The sequence below is a fragment of the Eretmochelys imbricata genome, chromosome 27 (assembly GCF_965152235.1).
Source record: "Eretmochelys imbricata isolate rEreImb1 chromosome 27, rEreImb1.hap1, whole genome shotgun sequence".
NCBI lineage: Eukaryota > Metazoa > Chordata > Testudines > Cheloniidae > Eretmochelys > Eretmochelys imbricata.
In genome coordinates, this window is record NC_135598.1 from 7,953,322 (window position 1) to 7,975,467 (window position 22,146).

General features: G+C 50.1%; 1 protein-coding gene across 1 annotated transcript; it reads left to right on the forward strand.

Moving 5' to 3' along the window:
* Positions 1–202: 202 nt before the first annotated feature.
* LOC144257963 (myosin light chain 4) lies at positions 203–21,888 on the forward strand. The gene is made up of 6 exons (XM_077806238.1): positions 203–325; positions 9,641–9,668; positions 13,117–13,266; positions 18,703–18,876; positions 19,291–19,368; positions 21,744–21,888. Exons 1-6 carry the CDS (start codon positions 203–205, stop codon positions 21,770–21,772), a joined length of 582 nt encoding a protein of 193 aa, XP_077662364.1. The 3' UTR covers positions 21,773–21,888.
* The last annotated feature ends 258 nt before the right edge of the window (positions 21,889–22,146 follow it).

Genomic DNA, 22,146 nt, shown 5'->3' on the forward strand with positions numbered 1-22,146 from the left:
AATTGTTGAGCAGGGCCCCTCTCTTTGGAGTTTCTTCCTTTTATAGTAAGTAGCAGTTGCTCCTGCAGCTGGCCTGCCCCTCTGGTGTGAGCACTGGCTGGGTATATAAGGGGAAGGAGCAGACTTTGCCTTTTGTCCCTCAGTCTGTTGCCTGGTGGGGTGGGAAGACCCTTCTCAGCTCCTTTGCAAAGAACCCGGCACCATGGCCCCCAAGAAACCTGAACCAAAGAAAGAGGCAGCCAAACCTGCTCCTGCCCCAGCAGCAGCCCCAGCACCGGCACCAGAACCAGCAAAGGAACCCACCTTCGATCCCAAGAGTGTAACTGTAAGTAAGGAAATTAGCCAGTCTCTTGCCCACCTCCTCTCAGGGACCTGCCAAGTGCTTGACAATCCAGTGTGCCATGTGAATCATGTCAGCCGCGCTGCCTTCCCTTGTAGCCAGAACTAGAGGGGGAAATGCACCATGCTGGTGCAGGGAGTTGGGGATGGGAATCTCCTGCCACTCCCTAAACCGTCTTGCTGGAGAAGGGATGCACTTTATCCCTGGTTCTTAAGGTTATTTCTGGGGAGCAAATGCCTTGTACCAATGGAATGGATTCCTCCCCTAAAATCTTCCCATGGGGATAGTATCCCCCCATTCAGCCCTGTAGGGGGGGAATCCCTAAATAACTAGTGGACAAATCCCGAGAGGTGCTTAACACCCGGAACTGCCATCAAAGTTAATGGGCTCCTTTTCTCTTGCTAGCCCCTGGAGCTCACTGTTCTGTTTTGTTGCTGAGTCTGGAGAGGAGGGAGGGAGCAAGCAGGTGTGGGGGGGAAACATTCCTTTCATTCCATCCCTGCTTTACTGCAGCAGTTCTCTTGTGAGTGTCTCTCCCCTCCACCCCAGGCAAACAGGTTGCTTCTTCTGCATCTTCTTATTGACAAGGAGAGGTATAGAAACATAACTGACCCAAAATTCAACCCTAGCCATTCTTTTGGAGTTTTAAAACAGCTTGGGATTTTTAGTCTTAAAACTCCATGTGATCTTCCCAAAGCACTTTGCAGATTACACACACACACACGGAGTAAAGATGCAGCCACCTCTGGGGCAGAACATGGCAATCAGACGAGCAACTTGTACACAACAGGCTGGAGAGGCAACGGCAGGCAAGGACATACAGTCAAGCCCCCACTCTCATGCAGGATCTACTTTTTTATCATCTGATCCGAAGGACTCTCACGCAACAGGACTCCATCTTGCTATGGAGTAGGGAGGAAGGTCCGAACTGACCCCGGAGGGATTTGAAATTGGGGCAGGAAGGAGTCTAGAAGTTTCAAATCAGTTGTGTTCCTGCCTGTGTGCACGGTGCTGTCCTCTCTGTAGTTGCCCCTTTCCAGACTGTCAGAGCACTGGCTTCCCACTAACTCCTACAAGGCACACACCTGCCATGACTTTCAGGGCGCTGAACTGCAGGTAATGCCCAACCTCTGTGTGTTTCCCTTCAGCCACTAAGGGACTTCCCAGCGTCAGCCAGGGCAGGAAACACAGATCCCCTACTCTACTGCCTATTCTCCTAGCACCTACATTATTCCCATTGGCCATTCTCTCCCAATCCTGCCAGAACCGGGAATTCACGTGGGACCTGTACCAGGGTTTCCATCCCTGATTCCCAGACCAAAGGGGTTCTGGTGATTTATGATAAACAACTGCACTATTTGGAGGTGCTGCCCTTTAGAATTCCCAATGGGGCAACTGTTTTCAACTGCAGACACTTAGGGCTGGATCCTGGCCCAGTAGCTGGCTGCTTGAGAGAGGTCACATCGCTCAAAACATCTGGAAAGCCAGTGGATCCTGCTCCCTGAAGAGTTCCCGTGCCTGGGAATCCTCTAGCATTATATGGCCACTCTAGCAACTCCAACTCCCAGTCTCCAAAGTAAGGGGTAAAAGGGGTGTCCCCTGCTGCTAGAAGAGCTCTGTGGGGCAATGGGCAGCCTGACATAAATTAGATCAGCCCTGAAACTAATTTACAGCTGGATCTGAGCCAGTCCCAGGATCAGAAGAATGTGATGGTGCTCTAGATGAGACGTGAACTCATAACCTCAGCATTACTCTACCTAGCACTGCTTTATAGGGCCTGTGTGCTAAGCAACTGCACCCCTGGAGTCCACTGTTGTAGATTTGCACTGAGTGTCACTGGAACGCAATGCAGGATCTGGGCCCTAAGCTCCACTTGCAAAATATGCTTGTGGCCAGGCTTATGAGCAAAATGTGCATTGGTATGTGCAAAATGTGCATTGGTATGTGCAAAACGGCTTACCTGCATACACTGTTCCAATGTACAAGTACCTGTCTGCAAGTGCAAGGACCCCGTTTGCATGCACAAAAGTGCTTTGCACCTGCAGCTACATGTGCACTAGGTATCTATCTGCACACTCAGTTGCCCATGTTGCACACCGAGATGCCTAGTTTTGCACATGCAATGACCCGTTTGCTTTGGGAGTGCAGCAGATCTCTTTATTCCATGTGCCTCCCTCTGACTGAAGATGAGCCACAAACTGTTGCATAATCGATAAGTTACCCTAATGTAAATGGGCGTAAGAATCTTAGGAGGAAGGGAGGAATGTGCCAAAAATGTTTGGAAAAATTATGGATTGCAGCCGGCCTGTCGCTTTTAAGACATTTTTAGAAAACGTTCAACTAGAATAAGTGCTTCTGGATTTTGTTTTTTAAGAAGCAGCAGGCAGGTTTTTCTGAGTAACAGCGATTAAGCCAGGGAGGCTTCCTCAGGCAGGGCAGAAAACCGGAGCTCACTTTCCTCTGTGAAACACTTTTCTGCCTCCCTGGATGAAAAGGGCTGTGGTCAGCATCTTGCACTCAGGGGGCCAGGCTGAATAAAAAGGCAAAGAATTTAAAATGGATCAAGTGAAGCCCTTTGCATAATTAACCTGTGGAACTCACTACCACAGGATATTTTTTGAGGCAAATAGCTTGGTCAGAGCCAAAACGCATTACATGAACATGACTTGTACCTCCAGTGGGCCCAATCCTGCTCCCATTGAAGTCAATTCCCATTGACTGCAATGGTGCTGGATCAGGCCCTGTGACATAAAACAGAATAGGCTATAGGAGTTCTCAGTCCTTAAGCTTCAGGGCCATAAACTGATCAGAAAGAAATTTCCCCCCCTGGGATACCACTGCATAGTTGGGTGCATTGTAGGCTTTTACACCTTCCTTTGAAACATCTGGTATTTAGACACTTCAGGAAAATGGAGCTCAGACTAGGTGGGTGTAGCAACTCCTGTTCCTTGCATCAAACTTCACCTGACGGTACAGTTCAGTGTGAGCAAGAGGCTTCAGTGATCACAGGCCAGTGTGGAAAAGGCAGCCCGTGACCAGAGCGGGAGTTGTTTTGGGATTTTTCCCTCCTGTGTGTAGATGTACACGTTTTACTCTCAGCTGCAGCTCAAATTATTATGCCCTACATTTCCCTAGTAACCAGCGGGGTCAGGGGCTGATGTGATGTACAGCCTTGATATGCTGAAGTGTTTGCAATGGGAAATCTTCACCCCTCTCTGTTTGGCCATAGTGGAATCAACCTCAAGCTAAAACTGGAACTACAAAGTTGTCATCTTCTCCTTCCGCTGAGGGTGGCTTTTTGGTCACTTGGAAAGATGTCACCACAGAGTACTCTTGCAATCTGGCTCTCGGGTGCACAGGAACATATGAGCACTTTATACTGCAAATCTAACAAACAACGGCCCTGATTCAGGAAAGCCTCCCTAGTTAGCACTGCACTTACGCAGGTGCATTACCTTAACACATGCTTAAATCCCATTGAAGTCAGTGGGACTTAGGCACATGAGTAAAGTTAAGGGTTTTCCTGAACCGGGGCTAAAACAGAGTGAGCCTGGATTGGTACTTGGGTGGGAGGCCTCTGAGCAACAGGAGGTGCTGCAGAGATGCTGGTGATCCAGGAGGTGGCGCTCTTCCCCCTTAGCCCAGAGTGAACCAATACCCCAGTACGGTGCTAGGGGGGACAATTTGGAGGAGGATGAGAGCCGGGTCCTGACACATGTGGCCTGTGATGAACCCATGGCACTTTTTGCAGAAGGACGAGTGTTCCATGCTCACACAAAGCAGGTTGCTGACTCCTGTGTTAGCAGCAAAATCCAGCTGCTCCCCACATCGCCCCTGCCATAAACCCCAGCCTCGTGCAGCACCTGAGTGTAATGCCCAAAGAAGAGGCTGCTCCTCAGAACCTGCCCCTGCTCAGCTCCCCCTTTGGGCAATTCCCCCAAGGGTTCCCAGCCAGCGCTGCGCCAGTGAGAAGAAGCGGAGTGCAGGAATAGAGCCCTGTGGATGAGCTGTGATGCCCTGTGTCCTCTTTATGCTGGTGCAATGCAAAACAGCCATAAAGTCCCGTAGCCCTCCTAGAACAGGGTTCCTCCCTGCTAGGCGGTGTGGCCTGAGCACGAGTGGGCATGGCCAGGGCAGTCTATCCCAGATGTTCCCCAGGGCTGTTGCAGTTGAGGTGATGTTTGGGGCACCCCTCCAGAATGCTGGACACAGCCCTGGTGCAGGAATGAACTGATGGATTCCCCCCTTCTCATGCAACTGGGGTGTGGCCAGTACACTTAATCCAGCTGCTGGCGTGCATCATTACGAGTGGATGGGCTGGCCTTCTGCCTCACATAGAGTCCTCACTGGGGTGGCATTGGTAGGGTCCCCCAGAGCAGTGAGTGGGTCTTGGAATTACACCCCAATGAGATGCATAAGGCAGCTCCCCCCTTTCTGAACTGTCGTTCCAGGCACTCTGCAAACTCAGGCAGATGTCAATGCAGTGGCTACATCCGAGCCACGGTTTCCAGCTTCCCCTTGCAACCATAAAAGCTGGAAACTATTTTTTCCCCTCAAATGAACGCTGAGATTCTGATGTAATTCCGGGAGTGGAGGGGTAGTGCCCAATGACTTAACCTGGTCCTCGCTAGAATATAGGCCGGCATTTGGATTTGGTGAGATGGCCATGGCTGCACAGCCTTGAGGGGGTTCTGTCCAGCTGTCCCGACAGCATGAAACAGATTTTCTGCTGCCAGCTGTCTCAGTCCTAAAGTATTTTGGCGCCTGCAGCGTCTCATCCTGAGTCAATTTCCTGGATGAGAACATCTTCTATTCAGTCTCCTCTCTCCGTTGTTCTCCGAGGGGAGGTCACTTTTTCCGTGGCTCTTCTGGATACAGTTACATTTCTAAGCCAGTGGTGTAGTCAGAGGGTTAATAATAGCATGCTCGGTATGGAGACAATTTAACCAGTTGACCCCCTGACTTTAGGACTGAGCCTTGAAATAACATCCTTTCTCCAAAGAGGGTCAGCACAGCCAGCCCCCCTGCTGCCTGCAAACTCCCAGACCCAGCTGATCTCGCCCAGAATTTGCTACTGCCTCTGGGTCCTTGTTGACCGAATGAGGCTCATTACTGCGGCTCCACCTCTTCCAAAGGGACAAATGTTCTTGCTCATTGTGGTTAAATAAGTAGCCACCAGTTTCCAACTGGTGCCATCGCCTTGGGAACCTTTGGGTGGGGAGATGAGATGAGTACTCCAACCTGAGTAAAGGAGGTACTTTCCCTTAAACAGCACTCTGCTAACCTGTGGAACTCGTTGCCACATGATATTATTGAGGGCAGGAGTTCAGTAGGATTCAGAAAAGAAATAGGCATTGCTATGGCTCACAAGAGCATCCACAGTTACATCAGATTGTTTTGGGTTTTTTTAAAGCTTCCTGCTTCAGGGCATGAGCCGACCTCTGCCTGCCTGGATTTGGGAAGGAACTTCGCCTATGGGCAGATTATGCCATAACTGTCCAAGGTGGGTTCCTTATGTCTTCCTCTAAAGCAGCTGGTTCTGGCCATTGCTGGACTAGAGGGAGCAGGGGTCTGATCCAGTTTGGCAACCCTACATTCCTGCGCATCGATTCCCCCGTGGTGGCAGGGGTGGTGACTCACTGGCATTTCCAGGGTGATACCAGGCAAAGGTGCTGTCAACTGCTTGCCCGCCAAACATGCAGGCCGAAAAGGTTCTGCATGCCAGCCTCTTCCCACCATCCTCCAGCTTGGGGAAGGAGAGAGAGAACGGTGGGATGAGAGGTAAATGGAAAAGCGAGAAAACACTGAAGGTTAAAACTAGAGAAGGGGAGAAAAGGCAAACCAGGAAAGAGAAATTGGCACCTAGGCCTTAGTGATGGGAACTGGTTGTGCGGAATTGCAGGGCCAGTGCTGTCAGTCAGCCGACATGAAGGAACGCGTCATGGCTCATGGGACACCAGTATGTGCATTAGCGCACTGCTGCTTCCTTGCACTAGTGCCTAGGCAATCCCTTGCACTAACTAGCATGTGTCATCCGCAGATCTCAGCACACTTCACAAAACTGGGTAAACCATCACGATCCCCCTTTTACAGACTGAGACATGGAGGCAGAGAGAGCGGAAATGCCCAAGGTCACACAGAGTCATGAGAGACCAGGACCTAGAATCCCGACTTCCCTCTCACTCAGCCCGGGACTCAGTCCACTAGACCTCAGATAATACTCATGAAAGGACAGCAAGCATTTGTAAACCACCAGCTTCCCTGGGGAGGCAGCCCTAGGATACATGCTTTGGACTAGGGCTGGTCGGAAACTTTCCATGGAAACTTTTTTTTTTTTTTTTTTTGGGTGGAAAACTGGATTTTCAACCAAATGGATGGCTGGAATGGAATGGAGCACCCTCGCTGGCTGACCATTGCTCATGGCTTTAGAAACCCAGCTGTTTGCCTGTTAAGGATGCCAGTGAAAATACTGAGTCCCACTGGGCGCCTCTAGTAAAGATTTAATTGAGATGGACTGAGCCTGTTGGGTTATGAAAATAAAATATTTCTTAGAAAGAGCTTAACAGCTCAGCAGCGGGCTATGCCTGAACGCACCGCACTGCCTAGGGTTCTTGGGACCCAAGCAGCGACATGTATTCAGTGGACGTGCCCTGGTAAATACTGTTGTACAGGATCAGCCGGTAGACAGGGGCCCTTCCCTTCCAAGGGACAGAGACTCTGCTATCTTGAGCTATGTCATGCTTTCTTTGAACCAATGCGAAGTGGGCGTTAAGTGAGATTGTGGCATTTTACGCCTGCTCTGCACTGGTCTCTGGGACGAGATGAGGTGCAGGGCAACAGAGAATCAGGCCTTAAAAATTTTAAAGCTTTTTCACTCCCTTTTTGTACCCAAGTTGTGAGCTGGGGAAGGGGTAAAATCACTTCCCTGCAAAATAACCATTGCACATCTGAGCTGGGGGAAAACGCAGTCTGTAGAAGAACAGGAGGACTTGTGGCACCTTAGAGACTAACCAATTTATTTGAGCATAAGCTTTCGTGAGCTACAGCTCACTTCGTCTGTGAAAGGTCAGGTCAGTGGCTTACAGCACACCAGCAAGCTAACATCCCCTTTATGAGTTCAATTCCGCAGGCCAAATTCAGCCATGGTGTAATCTGATACAATTCCCATTGAGGTCAGCGGGAGCTGCCCCAGTTTGTGCCAGGGCTGAGTTTGATCCTATACAGACTTCCAAATATTGTTTACATTATTGGGTCCAAATCCCTGGTGTGACTTTAGTGGGAGCTGCTGGACCTTAGCACCTCTGGAAATGAGACCCATAGGGCCAGAGTTTCAAAAGAGCTCAGCACCCAACATCCACCCACTCCGCTGAGCTGTTATGAAAATCACATTTCCTGCTGGTCACCCAGCAACTGAAGAAGTCAAAATCTGTGGTCACTTCTGAACTCTGGCTGCAACTGCTTAAGCCTGGGCTGTGGGTATTATTATCCGCATTTTACAGATGGGGGAAGCAGACACACAGAGTGGGGAAGTGCCTTGCCCAAGGTCACCCAGAAAGTCAAGGTCAGAACCAGGAATAGCCCTCAGGAATTTTTAAAGCCTCCCCTTCGCCCATTATCCAACCTGGCTACTGTATTGTAATATACAAAAATCTCTTGGTCAAAACAATTTGGCAGACAGTACACAGATTCTCTCTGGAGGTCTGCCCTGAGGGACAGGCACAGTATCCTGTTCCTGGATGTTCTGTCTTGTGGCTTTAGTATTGCCATTCCCAACCATTTAAAAATCCTGAGCCAGGCCCCCTCAGAAATAATTAAATTTACATAAAGATCATGAGATTTAAATAAAATAAAAAAGGAGAGTCTTTTTCTTTGTTTTCTGATTTGGGGACCTTAAGGCAACACTGAGGTCACATTTTCTGACTTTTCCCCACAATCACGATGGCTAGAAATGCACCCTTTCTTAATAAAAGCTGAGATTGTCCTATGCCCACGTGTTTCCAGGAGCTGGGGCTTTAAGGAAAACACCAGCTCCCACAAGACTTCTTATAAAATCACAAGCGTTGGCAGCACTGTAGCTACTGATCTTCATACGTTTGTTTGAAAAATTCCTTGTCTTACATTTTCAAAAGGGACTGATGATTTTGAGTGGCCTCAATTTCAGGGGCCCAACTCAAGATGCTTTAAAGGGGCTTGATTTTTGGAGGACACGTGCTCTGCGCTTTCTGAAAAAGCGGGCCCCTTTCAGGTGTCTCCAGTTGGGCACCCCAAAGATGAAAGCAGCCAAAGGCTCTTACTTGTCACTTTAGAAAATGTAGGTCTCTGACTCCCCACAATGGGCTGCTGTGGTTTCTCACAGAAGAAGCCTGACCCTCTGGTTTGCCAGTTCCTAGGTGCCAGCAGTGCCAGATTTAACGAACACTGGGGAGAGGAATTTGATTGTGTTTTGGACAGATGGTTTCAATGTAGTGAGATTTGTGCCCAGGCTGGGCCCCGTGGTCCCAGTAGCAGATTACACCTGGTTTACCCTGATAAACCAGGTACCTCACATGAGAATTACAGCAGGAGACGGTGTTTTACTTTTCCACATCCCTGAAGGAGCAGAAAAGGCCTCTGGGTTAATCTAGGACATAGCATGATTAAGCCCCACTCTAGCTAGGCAGCAGGTGTCAGTTTCCTGCATACCAGTGATCTCGCTCAGAGCTGGAGCTAGGCATAAGCAGAGTAAGCAATTACTTAGGGCCCCGAGCAACTCCAGGGGCCCCCCTGTTAATTATTAGTATGTGTTCGGGGGGCAAAATATTCCTGCTTTCAGCCCCCAATGGGGTAGCCCTGGCACTGATCTTGCTCTGCCCAGTGAAACATTTCCAGGACATTTTGAAAGAATAACAAGAAGCAGAACCGGCCACCTGCCAACCCTGACTCATACACCTGCATACAGGAGTAATTCAATGGTTTGATTAGATGGGACTATGATGTCCTGCCTCCCAACTCTCACCTGCTGCTATGCCGAAGAGCCCTCGACTTCTTCTGGCCAGGATGGCGCCCCAAGCATGTTACAGGGTGCTTCTCAGGTCCTGTCACCAGGCAGGGAAATGGGGCTCAGAGGATGAGTTCTTCCTGCTGCTGGGGGGCGGGGGGAGGGACTGGTTTGTTTTGCCGAGTTACTGCTCTGCTCCCCGGGGCGGGGTGTGTGGCTAGTGCCTGTGGCTGGCCCTGGCTGTGACATTCATGCAGCTGTATCCCAGCACAGAGGGCAGGAATTGGGCTCTAAAGGCTCTGCTCTGTTTTCTTTTCCTTTAGATTGACTTCAGTGCTGACCAGATTGAAGGTAAGTGCCTGGCACTTTTCAAACCAGCTGTTGCTGCCTTTGCCGCATTGCCGCTGGTTGGGAGGGGTAGAGCCCAGTAAGCCTGACTCTTAGCCCTTTGCTTTAATCACAAGACCACTCTCTTGCAGAGATGGCAGTAGAAACCAGGAGTCCTGACTCTGACCTGCTTGTTCTAGCCACTGGACGACACTGCCTTGCAGATTGGAGACTAGAAGAGCAGCCCTGACTCCTAGTCCTTCTCATTAGGCCACTCCCCGACCCCAAAGCTAGAAATGGAACCCAGGAGTCCTGATTCCCAGCTCTCCATGCTGTAACCCAGTGGTCCCCAAACTTTTCACAGTCTCATCCCTGTCTGTGCCCCTCCCTCCGCCCCGGGAGACAGCTCCAGGGATGGGGGTGCAGATGGGAGTAAGGGGGCCAAGGCTGGGCCCGCAGCTGGGGGAGGGTCTGGGGCTGGAACAGAGCCATGGCCAGAGGCCAAGGCTGGGGGCAAGACTAGGGCTGGGGCCGGGAACCAGGGCTGGAGCGGAGCTGGGGGCTGAGCAGGGCTGGGTGGTGATCCCTCCTCACCCCCTGGGGGGGCTGGCCCAGGTGCCGACATGCCACCCCGAACATTCCTTCCACTCCCCAGGTTGGAGACCTCTGCTCTAATCGCTAGATTACACTCCATCCAGGCATTGGTTCATGCCATTTTATAGTGGCCAGAAGGTGCATATCAAATCAGAAAGCAAAGTCATTGATTGAATGCACAAGCTGGTACCTCGCAGTAACCCGAACAACATGTGGCGAGGCGCATGCCAACGCCTCCTACCAGAGGATGGGACGGGGCGAGCCCTATGGAGCACTTAGAAGAGAGGCTTGAGCAGAGCAAGGGGAGGTGGGCAGGGATGGAGACAGGAGCAGAGATATAAATAGAAGCAAGAGAGAAAGATGATTGGGAGCCAGGCCAGGGATTCAGTAAGGATGCCAACTCCTAAAGCAGCAGAAGGAATATATGGAACCCAGTTCCCTGCTCTGTTCTGTTGATGGGGGTGCCACCAAAAATGGAGGGGAAGCAAGTGGGTACTAGCAAGGGAAAAGCATTTTCGGTTCATGCTGAAAGATGCAGCCTTGGCTTGAAATCAGGGATTCCCTCTGAACAAGCAGATCCCAGCCACATAGAGAGATGTCCCCATGGTGATAGGGGTGGGCTGTGGTTATTGTTACACTTCTGATGGGCTTTATTAACCCCTCTGGATACAGCCAAGATCTGGGTTCAAATTCAGGCTGGTGGAAATACAGTAAGAAGATCAGGTCTCAGGCTGAGCCCTACAAATGGTCCCTGTGATGCAAAAAAAAAAAAAAAAAAAAAAGACAGTAAAAAATGGTAAAAAAATAAGTAAGCAAGTACCAATACCACGGAGAGTGGGTTTCACCAATACTGAGATAGTGGAATGCACAGCCTTACAGTCTTCTAATGTGCTTCTGGTACCAACGCTCTCTTGTTCTCCTCTGGATGGAATCCAACCTGACCAGATGTTTGCCATTATTTTCCCTGTAGAGGCCCACAGAGAGGGTACAAACCACAATGAATCCAAGACACAATTTCTAAATTAATCATACACTCATCTTGGGGAGACAGGACTAGAACTCTTCTCCTTCTGTTCCCAATAGACAAGTGCTGGCGGCAGGAGCTAAAGGAGAACGCCCTTAGCTGACACTAGCAGCAGATCCCTTATATATTCTCTGTGGGCCCAGCCACTAAAGGGTGACATCGCTCTCTCACTCATATGCACAAAGCCAGTGCAGCTCAAAACCACTGGCAGAGAATTAGCTATTGTGATGTCACACCCAGAGGCAGCAGCTCCAGGGTTGCCTCCCCCACACCACGTAGGAAAGGAAAGGTGGACGGTATCAAGAAACAGCATCAAGCTCACACGTGTGCAGGATTTGGATTGCCAGGGATTGACACACAGTTTGGCAGGGGCTTCTAGGCTGACAGAACCAAGCCATGGGCATTTATAGTCCAGATCCTAAGCAAGGCAAAGAACTGCAGTTGGTGTGAAGATGCCAAGTAATAAATCAAGCAAACCAAAAATCCTGCCTAAGGATTTTGACCAAACCAAGGACACCACGTCTTGGGCCTCTATGCCTCAGTCACCACATGGAGACCCTGAGCATCTGATCCCACATGGCAGCAGAAACAGCGGCGATGCCTCCTTGAGAGCGTTATTGCTCGAAATCAAGAAGAAAACAGACAAGAACCGAGAGATCGTGACAGCCTTTGATGGTAAAATCGTGGCTCTCAATACTCGGATGGATGTGCTGGAAGGGCAAGTCACCAGCCTGGCCCAGGCAGCCGCTCAGACTGATTCCTCGGTCAAAAAGCAGAAGATGAAAACCCAACAGTGCACCCAGGCCTTGGAACACTTGGCCCGAGAAACCAGCCACCTCGGCACCCACGTGGAGCAACTGGAGAGCCAGGCCCAGGCCTGCACACTGAGGGTTCTTGGGTTACCAGAGAAAGAGGAGGGGAGAGACTTGATAGCGTTCCTGGAGAAATGGCTGCCCAGCGTTCTGCGGCTAGATGCACCCGGGGACCCCATCATCGTGAAGAGAGCCTACAGGGAAACAAACCGGAGGCAGAAGCCCGGGCCGGATGCATGCAGGACTGTTATTGCTCACTTGGCGGACTTACGAGGTAGAGAGAGAATATTACAGCAGGCCAGGAGGCTGAAGAATATTATGTATAGGAGGAAGCAGATCCTGATCTTTCCAGATTTAGGCCCCATCCCCCAAGGTAAAAGGAGGTGCCAGGTTCTAGGCTGATGGGAGTTTGTTATAGAGAACCTGGAAAGGGCAGTCCTGTAGCCCACAATGCCCAGGGCTCAGTCATGGGCAGGATCTGTGAGGACGGGGAGAACGTGGCCCACCCTTCTTTGTATGTGAGGGATGTCAGGCAGCAGCATTCTGCAACCTGTGGGGACAAGGAGAGCTGGTGAGGTCATAGAGAAGAGAGTCGTAGTAACCAAGGCGCGAGAAGATGCAGACCAGGAGGAGGGTTTCAGCAGGGGAGGAGCTGGAACAGTGGAGTACATGGGGAAAGTTGCTAAAATGGCCTCAGGCAGAGAGGTGGGATGAGGCGGGGAGTTCTGAGTGGAGGTTATGGGCCATGGAAGCCCCAGGGAAGGCTGAGTCAAGGAGGAAGATCGTGGAAATGCGGTTGTGCTTGAGGATGCTCTTCTTGCCCAAGGGGAGGAGCTTCTGCCTTGGAGGGGTTTCACTGGAGGAACTGGTTAAACTTTATCCCTGTTGAAAATCCCAAAAGGCAACACTCAAAACCCCACCCTCCCTATCCAGTAGTGCCAGCCTTCTGGACAGGACCAGTTTTAGGGCTCAGCCTCTCACCAGGAGGATGCGAGGGCATTATAGGAAGATGACCGCTGATTCTCTTCCTTCCTTTCTGCAGAGTTTAAGGAGGCCTTCATGCTGTTTGACAGGACCCCAACCGGGGAGATGAAGATCACCTACAGTCAGTGTGGTGATGTCCTGAGGGCTCTTGGGCAGAACCCAACCAATGCTGAAGTCCTGAAGGTGCTGGGCAAGCCCAAACCAGAAGGTAAGAGAAACTGGGCCAAGGGGGAGAGACATTGCATTAATTTGTTAATAGCTGCAAGGTAGACTATGTAGGAGATAGACCTTCAGCTTTATTCCCATCTTATGGCTGTGCAGTGTTCTATGGAAATGAACTGGCATATCTATATCTACCTACCTATCTGTGTACCTATTTATACCCATACACATCTGTGTATCTATCTATACCCATACACATCTCTTGCTCTTGATTTAGGCATTTATACCCATTCGCCACCATGCCAGAGCTGAGCGAATAATTCATAACTTAGTTATCTAACTTCACTTCTTCCATTACCAAAACATCCGGCAGCAAATTGTAATTTTTCTCTAAGTTATTCTTTATTGGATAACATTTTCTTGAAAATTTTGTTTACTCTGTGACTTGCCATTCATAATTCCAGCTGCAGTTGGTTGTGTAAATCATCTGGTACTGTTCAGTTCATTGATTGTACAAAAGTCACTTTTATCATTAGGTTTCCAGTGCAAACGCTCGTGCAGAGCAAATTTAAAATGAGCTTTACCTATGTGTTTATTCACATGAGCTTAAAATTCACTCTCTGTGAGTATTCTTATCATGATCACTATATTGTTGTAGCACGTATGAGACCTTGTCAAGGACCACAACCCTGTTGAGCATCCATGCCAGTGAAATCTGATTGCACAAATGTTTGCAGAAAGTAAACACAAAAGGGACCGAAACACAGCAGAAGGGTTGTATTGGTGAAATGTATTGGTCAACCTAAAGTGACCAGACAGCAAATGTGAAAAATCGGGACAGGAGGTGGGGGGTAATAGGAGCCTATATAAGAAAAAAGACCCAAAAAATCCGGACTGTTCCTATAAAATCGGGACATCCGGTCACCCTAAATCAACCTGAGTTTGCATATTCTGGCAAAAAATAAAAGGTTTCTCACAAAAATTTTTGCCCAGCTCTACCTTTATATGCAGTTCCTGCAGGCCGGAGGTGGAGGGCAGCAGGGTAGGGAAGCTTGTGCTGAATTGTTTTGTAGACAGATTAGAGACTTTGGTCACTCGGGCCTTCAGTCTAACACCTTTCACCAGCACACAGTTCACTCTATAGATGAAGTGACAAGGAGCAGGGAAGAAAAGAGGATCGGGGCAGGGGAGTGGGGCAGAGAGGAAGTGAGTTTCTATTCACAAGGCGTCTGTACCTCTGAGACAATTGTGTCTGCAACAGAAAGTCCCACCCGAGGTCCCAGTCCTGATCTCTGGCTCACTGTGGTGCGTGGACTCTGCCCATGTAATAATACACTTGAGTGTGTCTGAAGGCCCAGACTTAGGGTTGCCAATTTTGGTTGGACTTATTCCTTGGAGGTTCCATCACATGACATAATCTCTAATTAGAGATTAATCTTGAATTCCTGGAGATTCCAGGAGAATCCTGGAGGATTGGCTACCCTACCCAGACTGCTGAAGGCACCTTAGGGTGCAATTGATTCTGCCGCTCTAGGGCTGTCAAGATAGCAACAGCGCTATGCTCCTAAACCCCTTGAGCAGGGTGTTCCCTTCCATTGCCATCTCCTCTTTAGGGCAGAATATACTTTGGGGCAGCAGGAGACGGAATGGAGATCCACGCAGCTTCCTACTTGGGACCCCCAGCAACCCATTCTGGAGACGAGACAGGCTGGCCAAGAGGGGCTTCCAGGCAGGTCCCAGGGAGCAGGGAACATGCCGGGCTTTGGCCTCACTGCTGGATTTGGGGGGATGGGTTATAGTCCTTCCTCCCATTTCTACCCTGTGTCATCAGGAGCATGGACAAGCAGGGACGATAGGCGAGGAAGGTCAGAGCCAGTCTCCCCCAGCTGCAAAATCTTTCATTGCTCATTTAGTTGCAGTTCACGAGTCACCAAGAGCTACTGGGTCAGTATGCGCCTGAGGCCCCTCATCTTACTCACCCAGGCTCCATGTCCCTCATGTTTTCAATGCTCTGCTTCTTGACCCTCCACCCCACCCCCCCTTCCAGAGCCGGTGCTCACGGTCTCTGAGGCCAGAATAAAACTCTCCCATTCTGCAGCTGCTATCTCCCCACCGATGCCCTTAGGAGGGCTTTAGTCGACAGACCATCTCTGATCCCTCCTGGAGGCCTGAAGGGGAAATGTAGCCAGTAACATAACAGGAGAGTCATGGTGGAATTAGCCCCATGGAGAGAAGAACCAATGTGCTCTGGCAGTTTCATAATTTAAAGAAAATGACTCAGAGACTCTTCATGCCTGGATAATTCCTCCCCTCCCCCCCATCAAATATCACCCTTGATCTGGCTCAGAGGACACTACCCTCATGGGGCGGCTCATCCTTGATTCCATTGTTCTTGGGCCAGATCCTCAGCAGGTGTAAATCGGTGTAGCTTCATTGACTTCAGGGAGCTATGTGGATTCACACCAGCTGGGGAGGTGGCTCCTTGATTTTACTTTTTGCTTAATAAGAACCTGCTGATTGGGAAACTGTCTGGGTGCCTGAGCAATACCCAAAAACCAGTTTAACAAAGGAGTATCAAAATAATTCCCCCAACCCCTGTAGGCAGCCTTTCCCCCAAGGAGAAAGCCGGAGCAAAGTAATGAGCCGTGTATAATGCCCTGATGGCAAAAACAGGGATGCTGACAAACCGACAAGGGAAGTGAATTCCAGAGCTCTCTGCTGGGAACATTCTGCCCCCAGCACCTTAAATTCAAATCTCGGAGCTGTTAGCAAAGGCAGCCCAGCTGATCTCCACTATGACCAACCCTGAGCATTCATAAAACACGAGTCAGACCCCCAAAATTCATGACATTTCTAATAAAAAATAGGGGAGTGCTTTTTTATTTGCCTTCTATTCCTGAGCCCTTACGGTGCACGAGAGTCACCTTTTCAAGCTGCTCTCCATGACGACGAGGACTAGAAATATCCTTTTTTTTTTCTTTTTTAATGAAAGCTGAGCTTCTCATGCAGTCTCCTGATTCCAGAAGCTGGGGCTTTGATGAAACCCCCACGTAAAAATAGCGAGAGTTGGCAGCGCTCGATCGAAGCCGCTGAGATGGGTGATTATATCCCAGACTTTCCTCTGTGCCTAGAAACGACTTTTTTTTTAAACCCAGCCATGATCAGAGAAGTAACTGCATAAAAACAGCCCCTTTGGACCTGGCAGACTGACTCACTGTGTTTCCTGAGTCAGTTCTCCAGGCTTGACTGACACAGACAAGCTGTCCTTTCTGTTAGCCCTGCAGAGCCAGAGCAGTGAGCTGGGGCCTGATTCTCCACTGCCTGGATTTAGTAGCGGTTTATACCATGTTGCACGGTGTACATGACTCACATGGTGCAGGGCAAAGGGAAACCAGCTGCTGGGTTCTACTCAGCCTCACGAATCTAACCCAACTCCCTCCAAAGTTCCTGGACCCTGGGTTTTGGCAAATAAAAAAGCCTTTGTCAATGGGACTAAAGAGTTTAATCTAAAAGGCTCCAGTCTCTGCATGGAGGTGACCATCCACCTCAGAGCGGGGTGAAGGAATATGCAGCATATTCTGTTCTTTCACACCTCCTCTTGGCTGGGAAGAGAGAGAGTTACACCAGTAGGGCAGGTTTCCCTCCTTCACTGAGCGCTGCGCAGCTCTCTCAGTGTTGTGAGGGAGGATGTGGGAGAAGGGATGGATTCATAAGGGGACGAGAATGAAGATGCAGGTGAAAGAAACCCCATCATCACCTTGCCTTGGTAACATGCAAAGGGAAGTCGGAGCTCAGAGCCCATGGCCGTAATAGCAGAGGCTATAGGGGATATGCATAGCAGATTCGGATAGATCATTGATGAAGGAATTTAGAATGGCTTCAATGTTGAATAGATAGGACAGTTTAAATCTGATTTCCGTGCCACCATATCCCCTCATCCGTGCCACCATATCCCCTGACTTCTGTGCCACCATATCCCCTCGCACTTATCAGCCCTCACAAGCTAAGGAAGTGGGGAGGTGTGGTCAGTGCTTGAATGGAGAAACTCCAAGGACAACCCTGGGTGCCGAAGCGGTATCACCCATGTTCATCTGCTGGGTCAGTATGGAACCAACGGGTTAACTCAGGGGTGGGCAAACTTTTTGGGCCAAGGGCCACATCTGGGTGGGGAAATTGTATGCAGGGCCAGGGCAGGGGTTGGGGTGCAGGAGGGAGTGTGCGGTGTGGGAGGGGGTGCGGTGTGCAGGAACAGGCTCAGGGCAAGGGATTGGTGCAGAGGAGGGGTACGGGGTGTATGAGAGGGCTCAGGGAAGGGGTTTGGTGCAGGAGGGGTGCAGGGTGCAACGGGGCTCAGGGCAGGGAGTTGGGGTGCAGGAGGGGTGTGGGGTGCGGCAGGGGGCTCAGGGCAGGGGATTGGGGTGCAGGAGGGGTGCAGGGTGTGGTAAGGGGCTCAGGGCAGGGGGTTGGGGTGTACGGGGGTGCAGGGTGCAGCAGGGGTTCAGGGCAGGAAGTTGGAGTGCAGGAGGGGTGCCGGGTGCAGCAGGGGGCTCAGGGCAGGGAGTTGGTGTGCGAGGTTCAGGCAGGGGGCTTAGGGCAGGGAGTTGGGGTGCAGGGTGCAGAGGGGTTTGGGCTCCGGCCCGGTGCTGCTTACCTCAAGCTGCTCTGGGGTGACAGTGGTGTGCACCAGGGCTAGGGCAGGCTCCCTGCCTGCCACCCCTGCCCCCATGCAGCGCCGCTCTGGGAAGTGGTCGGCACCACATCCCTGCGCAGCCCCTTTGGGGGGGAGCACAGGGCTCCGCACACTGCCCTTGCCGTGCCTCCAGGTACCTGCCCTGAAGCTCCCATTGCCCACGGTTCCCCGTTCATGGCCAATGGGAGCTGCGGGGAGCAGTGTCTGGAGGCAAGGGCAACGTATAGAGCCCTCTTCCCCCCCGACTCTCCCCAGCCGCAGGGATGTGGTGCCGGCCGCTTCTGAGAGCAGCTCGGGGCCTGCAGTGCCACGGGGGGCAATCCCGCAGGCCAGATCCAAAGCCCTGACAGGCCAGATCTGGCCTACGGGCCGTAGTTTGCCCACCCCTGGGTTTGCGGGTGGTGGGCTTTTTTGAATAAGAGTTAAAGCCCAAGTCCTGCCCATCTGTGGCCATTAAATTGTGCATGGCAATTCCCACAAGAGAAGGTGGCAAGTCTGTTTTCCCAACCAAATTCTAATGTGTTTAATTACCAGTCTACTTCCATCAATTTGCTTCCATAGTTTCAGTTTGGACACAGGATTCTTCTCCACTTCCTTCCCACGTATATGGTTAAAGAGCTGCCTTGTTCTACCTCAAAGGTGGCTGCCTTTGAGTGATGGGCAAAGTGATTGCTCTGTGTGTGTGTGTGTGTTTATTTGTATGTGTGTATATATATAGCTGGTAAAGTGCTTTGGTATAAAAGGTGCCACAGACTATTTACTTAATGCCACCTCCTTTGTCTTCTCCATCAGAAATGAACACAAAGATGCTCGACTTCGAGACCTTCCTCCCAATGCTGCAGCACATCTCCCGCTCCAAGGACCAGGGAACCTTTGAGGACTTTGTGGAAGGCCTGCGTGTCTTTGACAAGGAGGGGAATGGCACAGTCATGGGTGCAGAACTGCGCCATGTGCTTGCCACGCTGGGTATGGGCTGGAGACAAAGCTAGACATGGTTGACCTGTAATTGGGGAAGCTTGGGGTGGCAGGGTCTGTTCCAGGTGGCAGAGATCCAGGCTGGGCAGTTCGGGATGAAGTCCTGAGGGTGGGGCCTAGCTCAGGTATAATGCCCACTTATTCCTTTCTCCTCTTCTCCGGATTCCTCTAGTGGTTCCAAATACGTAGCCCCTTGGCTCATGTCTGCTCTGTTAATCAACCTTTGATACAGCAACTAGCCAAGAGACAAATCCTCTCCCAGATATTAACCTGACATCTGGGAGGCTTTGGATGTCTCTCAGGGAGTAGCCATGGGACACATAATCCACAGCAGCATGAGCCCCAGGTGGGGGCAGTGCCAGAGTCCTCATCCTAACCAACCTGTCCTTCTGCTTCTACTCCTAGGCGAGAAGCTGAACGAAAGTGAAGTGGAGCAATTGATGACAGGACAGGAAGATGCCAACGGCTGCATCAACTATGAAGGTAGGCAGAGAAGATTCCTTTTGTGGTTACCCCAGCCATTTCAGTCTGCTCTGAGATGCTAAATGTATCTTCTGACCACACAGAAAGAGAAATTGGGGGTCAGTGAGTGGGGAAAACCCATCTGACACCCATCCTACTCAACTAATTTGAAATCGGGAGAATGTACCAGAGATTTCCAACAAAATGTTCCCAGGATGCAATGTACCTAGTGGTCACATTTGCAAAGGCAGGGGAGTGAGGGCAGTTCTAGCCCCCACTCTGACAGTGGTTTGGTGTGGGACAGAGGTGAAATGCCTGTGTGTTCAATAGTTCACTGGTGCTGTGTCATATGACCTCAAAATGCAGGGCAAGATCTCCCAGGCTTTCCAATCAAAATGCCCCAAGAGCAATTTCTGTAGCAGGGAAAGGGATGCTCCGCAATGCTCCTCTAGACTGACCCCTTGTCTAGAACCTAGAAAAGGTTTGCCAGTAGAACTAGTACAGGCAGAACTGCAAACCTGCCTAGTGGAGACTAGGTTACACCAGCAAAAGAGTGCTCTTTGCTGGTGTAGCTTATACCAGTTCCCTGAATGAAATAAGCTATACTAGCAAAAAGCCCGTGTCAGTATAACTTTGTCTATGCTAGGGCTTTTGGCAGTATAGAAATGTTGTAAAAAAAACCCCACACTCCTAACTGACGTAATTATATCAGGAAATGTTTCTAGTATCGACCTGGATTCAAGGGCCCGCAGCTCCAGCCGTGATCGGACCATGCATCTGGCATTTCTGATGAGAACTAAATGGACCTGTTAAGGGATGCTGATGTTGCTGCCAAAGTGCAAGTCAAATCATTTCCCCCGTTTTTCAAATCCCTTTTCTGATCTCCGTGAAAATCCAAACCTGGAAGCTGGGATGAGATTTCAAGCTGCTGTCCAAACTCGGCTCACGATGGCCACTTCACCCTGGGTTAGAGCCTCGTGGACAGGGCTAGTGTGAGTGTGATACAGTTACTGTGGGCCCCTAAATCCCAAGGAGTCCCATACTTCTGGGGGAGCTGGAAAGCCTGGAAGATTGTGGGAGATTTCTCAGTGTACATAATCCCAAGGAACCACATCGAACATAGGAATATGTTGCACCATGACTCTTAAACACAGATGGGTGCCCCTGCACCGGTACTCTAGCCTTTTGTTTCTGGTAGTCTTGGCTTCAGTGGGATTACCCAGCATGTGTGAAGTTAAACACGTTTGCAGGACTGGGGCCTAATCCTCTTTCCTTTCACGGATCACTTTAATGATGAACCTCTGTACTAGGCTCCGGTGCACCATTACAATGCCTGCCTTCCACCAACATGTGGGTACTCTAACCCACCGTTATAGGGTGGCTGGCTCTTTAAAGGGAGAAGGGTCTCAGCCCTTCCTGTGACACAACCTACTGTCCTCCACAGGTGGGGAAAATGAAGCAAGTCATGTAACTAGGGGGTCATGTGATCCAATCAGGCCTCTCTCTGGGGTAGATAAGGAGGAGGTCTGGGAGAGAATCCAGGCAGGGAAGGTGTGGAACTGGGAATGAGTGGGCAATAGGGAGTTTGAAGGCTCCTGTAGGGGACCCTGAGACACCAGGGGGGAAAAGACTCTAGCTAGGTAGTGCTGGGAGTGGCAGGGAAGGTTCCAGGTGGCAAATACTGGGAGTGGCTTGATGAAAAGTGGGAAACGATATTTATATAGACCTTAAAATATATGAACTCTTGATTTGGACTTCGAGGACTTTATTTTGGAACTGTTTATGACACTAAATGAGCCCATGTAAAGCGGATAGAAGACAGCCTTTATTAAATTACTCAGGAACCTTGAGGAGAGGGAAACTGAGGCAAGGATGCTGCAGAGCCACCCTGTGCCACAAGGGGGCGCTCTGAAGGTGGCCACCTTGTTACACCCACCAGGGAGCTTGATTGTTCTACAGCAGCCCAAGTCCCTCAGAGGACTGACTTGCACTCCGTTAAATGAAAGGTGATTGGTATTAAATGGTGCTGCTGATCTCTGAGAGTGGAATTTGCAAAAGACCTACAATCAGGGCAAGGTTTTCAAGAGTGTTCAGCATGTTGACTGCATGCCGGGTGCTGAAGTCTTTTGAGAATCTGGCTGTAAGTGGCACAGTGGGAACTCCTGAGAGCTGAGTGGTTTTGAGCAGCTCTCCTCAACTGTGGGTGTGGGAGGTGCCTAGCGCTTGGAAATTTCACCCCGAGATCTATGGGAAATTTGTCCCCAGCTCTGGTTAACTGGTGGAGTTACCCAAAAGGGCTGGGAACTGCTGTGACGTGCTGTTTGCACCAGAGGGCAAGGGCTCGCATTCTGGTTTGGGTGGATTTTTTAATGCCTTTCTTGTTGTTTCCTACTCAGCTTTTGTCAAGCACATCATGTCTGGTTGAAACAAGACTCTTCAGGGTGAGTTTGTCTTGATCTTTCCTTGTTTACCCTAAAATGTTTGAACTAACCCAGTCTGGTGACCTTGCAATGAAATACCATCGAGATACCAAAAAAAAAAAAAAAAAACCTCGACGTGCATACTGATGAGCTACATTCAGAATTGTGTTATTTTAAAAAAGATTTCTAGCAGCATGAGCCCTATGGCTGTCAATTTTGATGTGGAAAAGGCAGAAGTATTCAATAAATGTTTCTGTTCTGTATTTGGAAATAAGCAGGATGCTGTGTTCATATTTTATAGTGATAATGAAATACTTTCTATTCCATCAGTAACTGGAGAAGGGGGAGTGTCTTTAAATCTGCAGGACATGATATCCAA

What these genes read in the sequence shown, in the direction of transcription:
- LOC144257963 (XM_077806238.1), top strand. Translation starts at nt 203, where the DNA reads ATGGCCCCCAAGAAACCTGAACCAAAGAAAGAGGCAGCCAAACCTGCT. An exon ending in TCGATCCCAAGAGTGTAACT is followed by an intron (nt 326 to 9,640) that starts GTAAGTAAGGAA and finishes CTTTTCCTTTAG; the next exon opens with ATTGACTTCAGTGCTGACCA. An exon ending in CCATGTGCTTGCCACGCTGG is followed by an intron (nt 18,877 to 19,290) that starts GTATGGGCTGGA and finishes TTCTACTCCTAG; the next exon opens with GCGAGAAGCTGAACGAAAGT.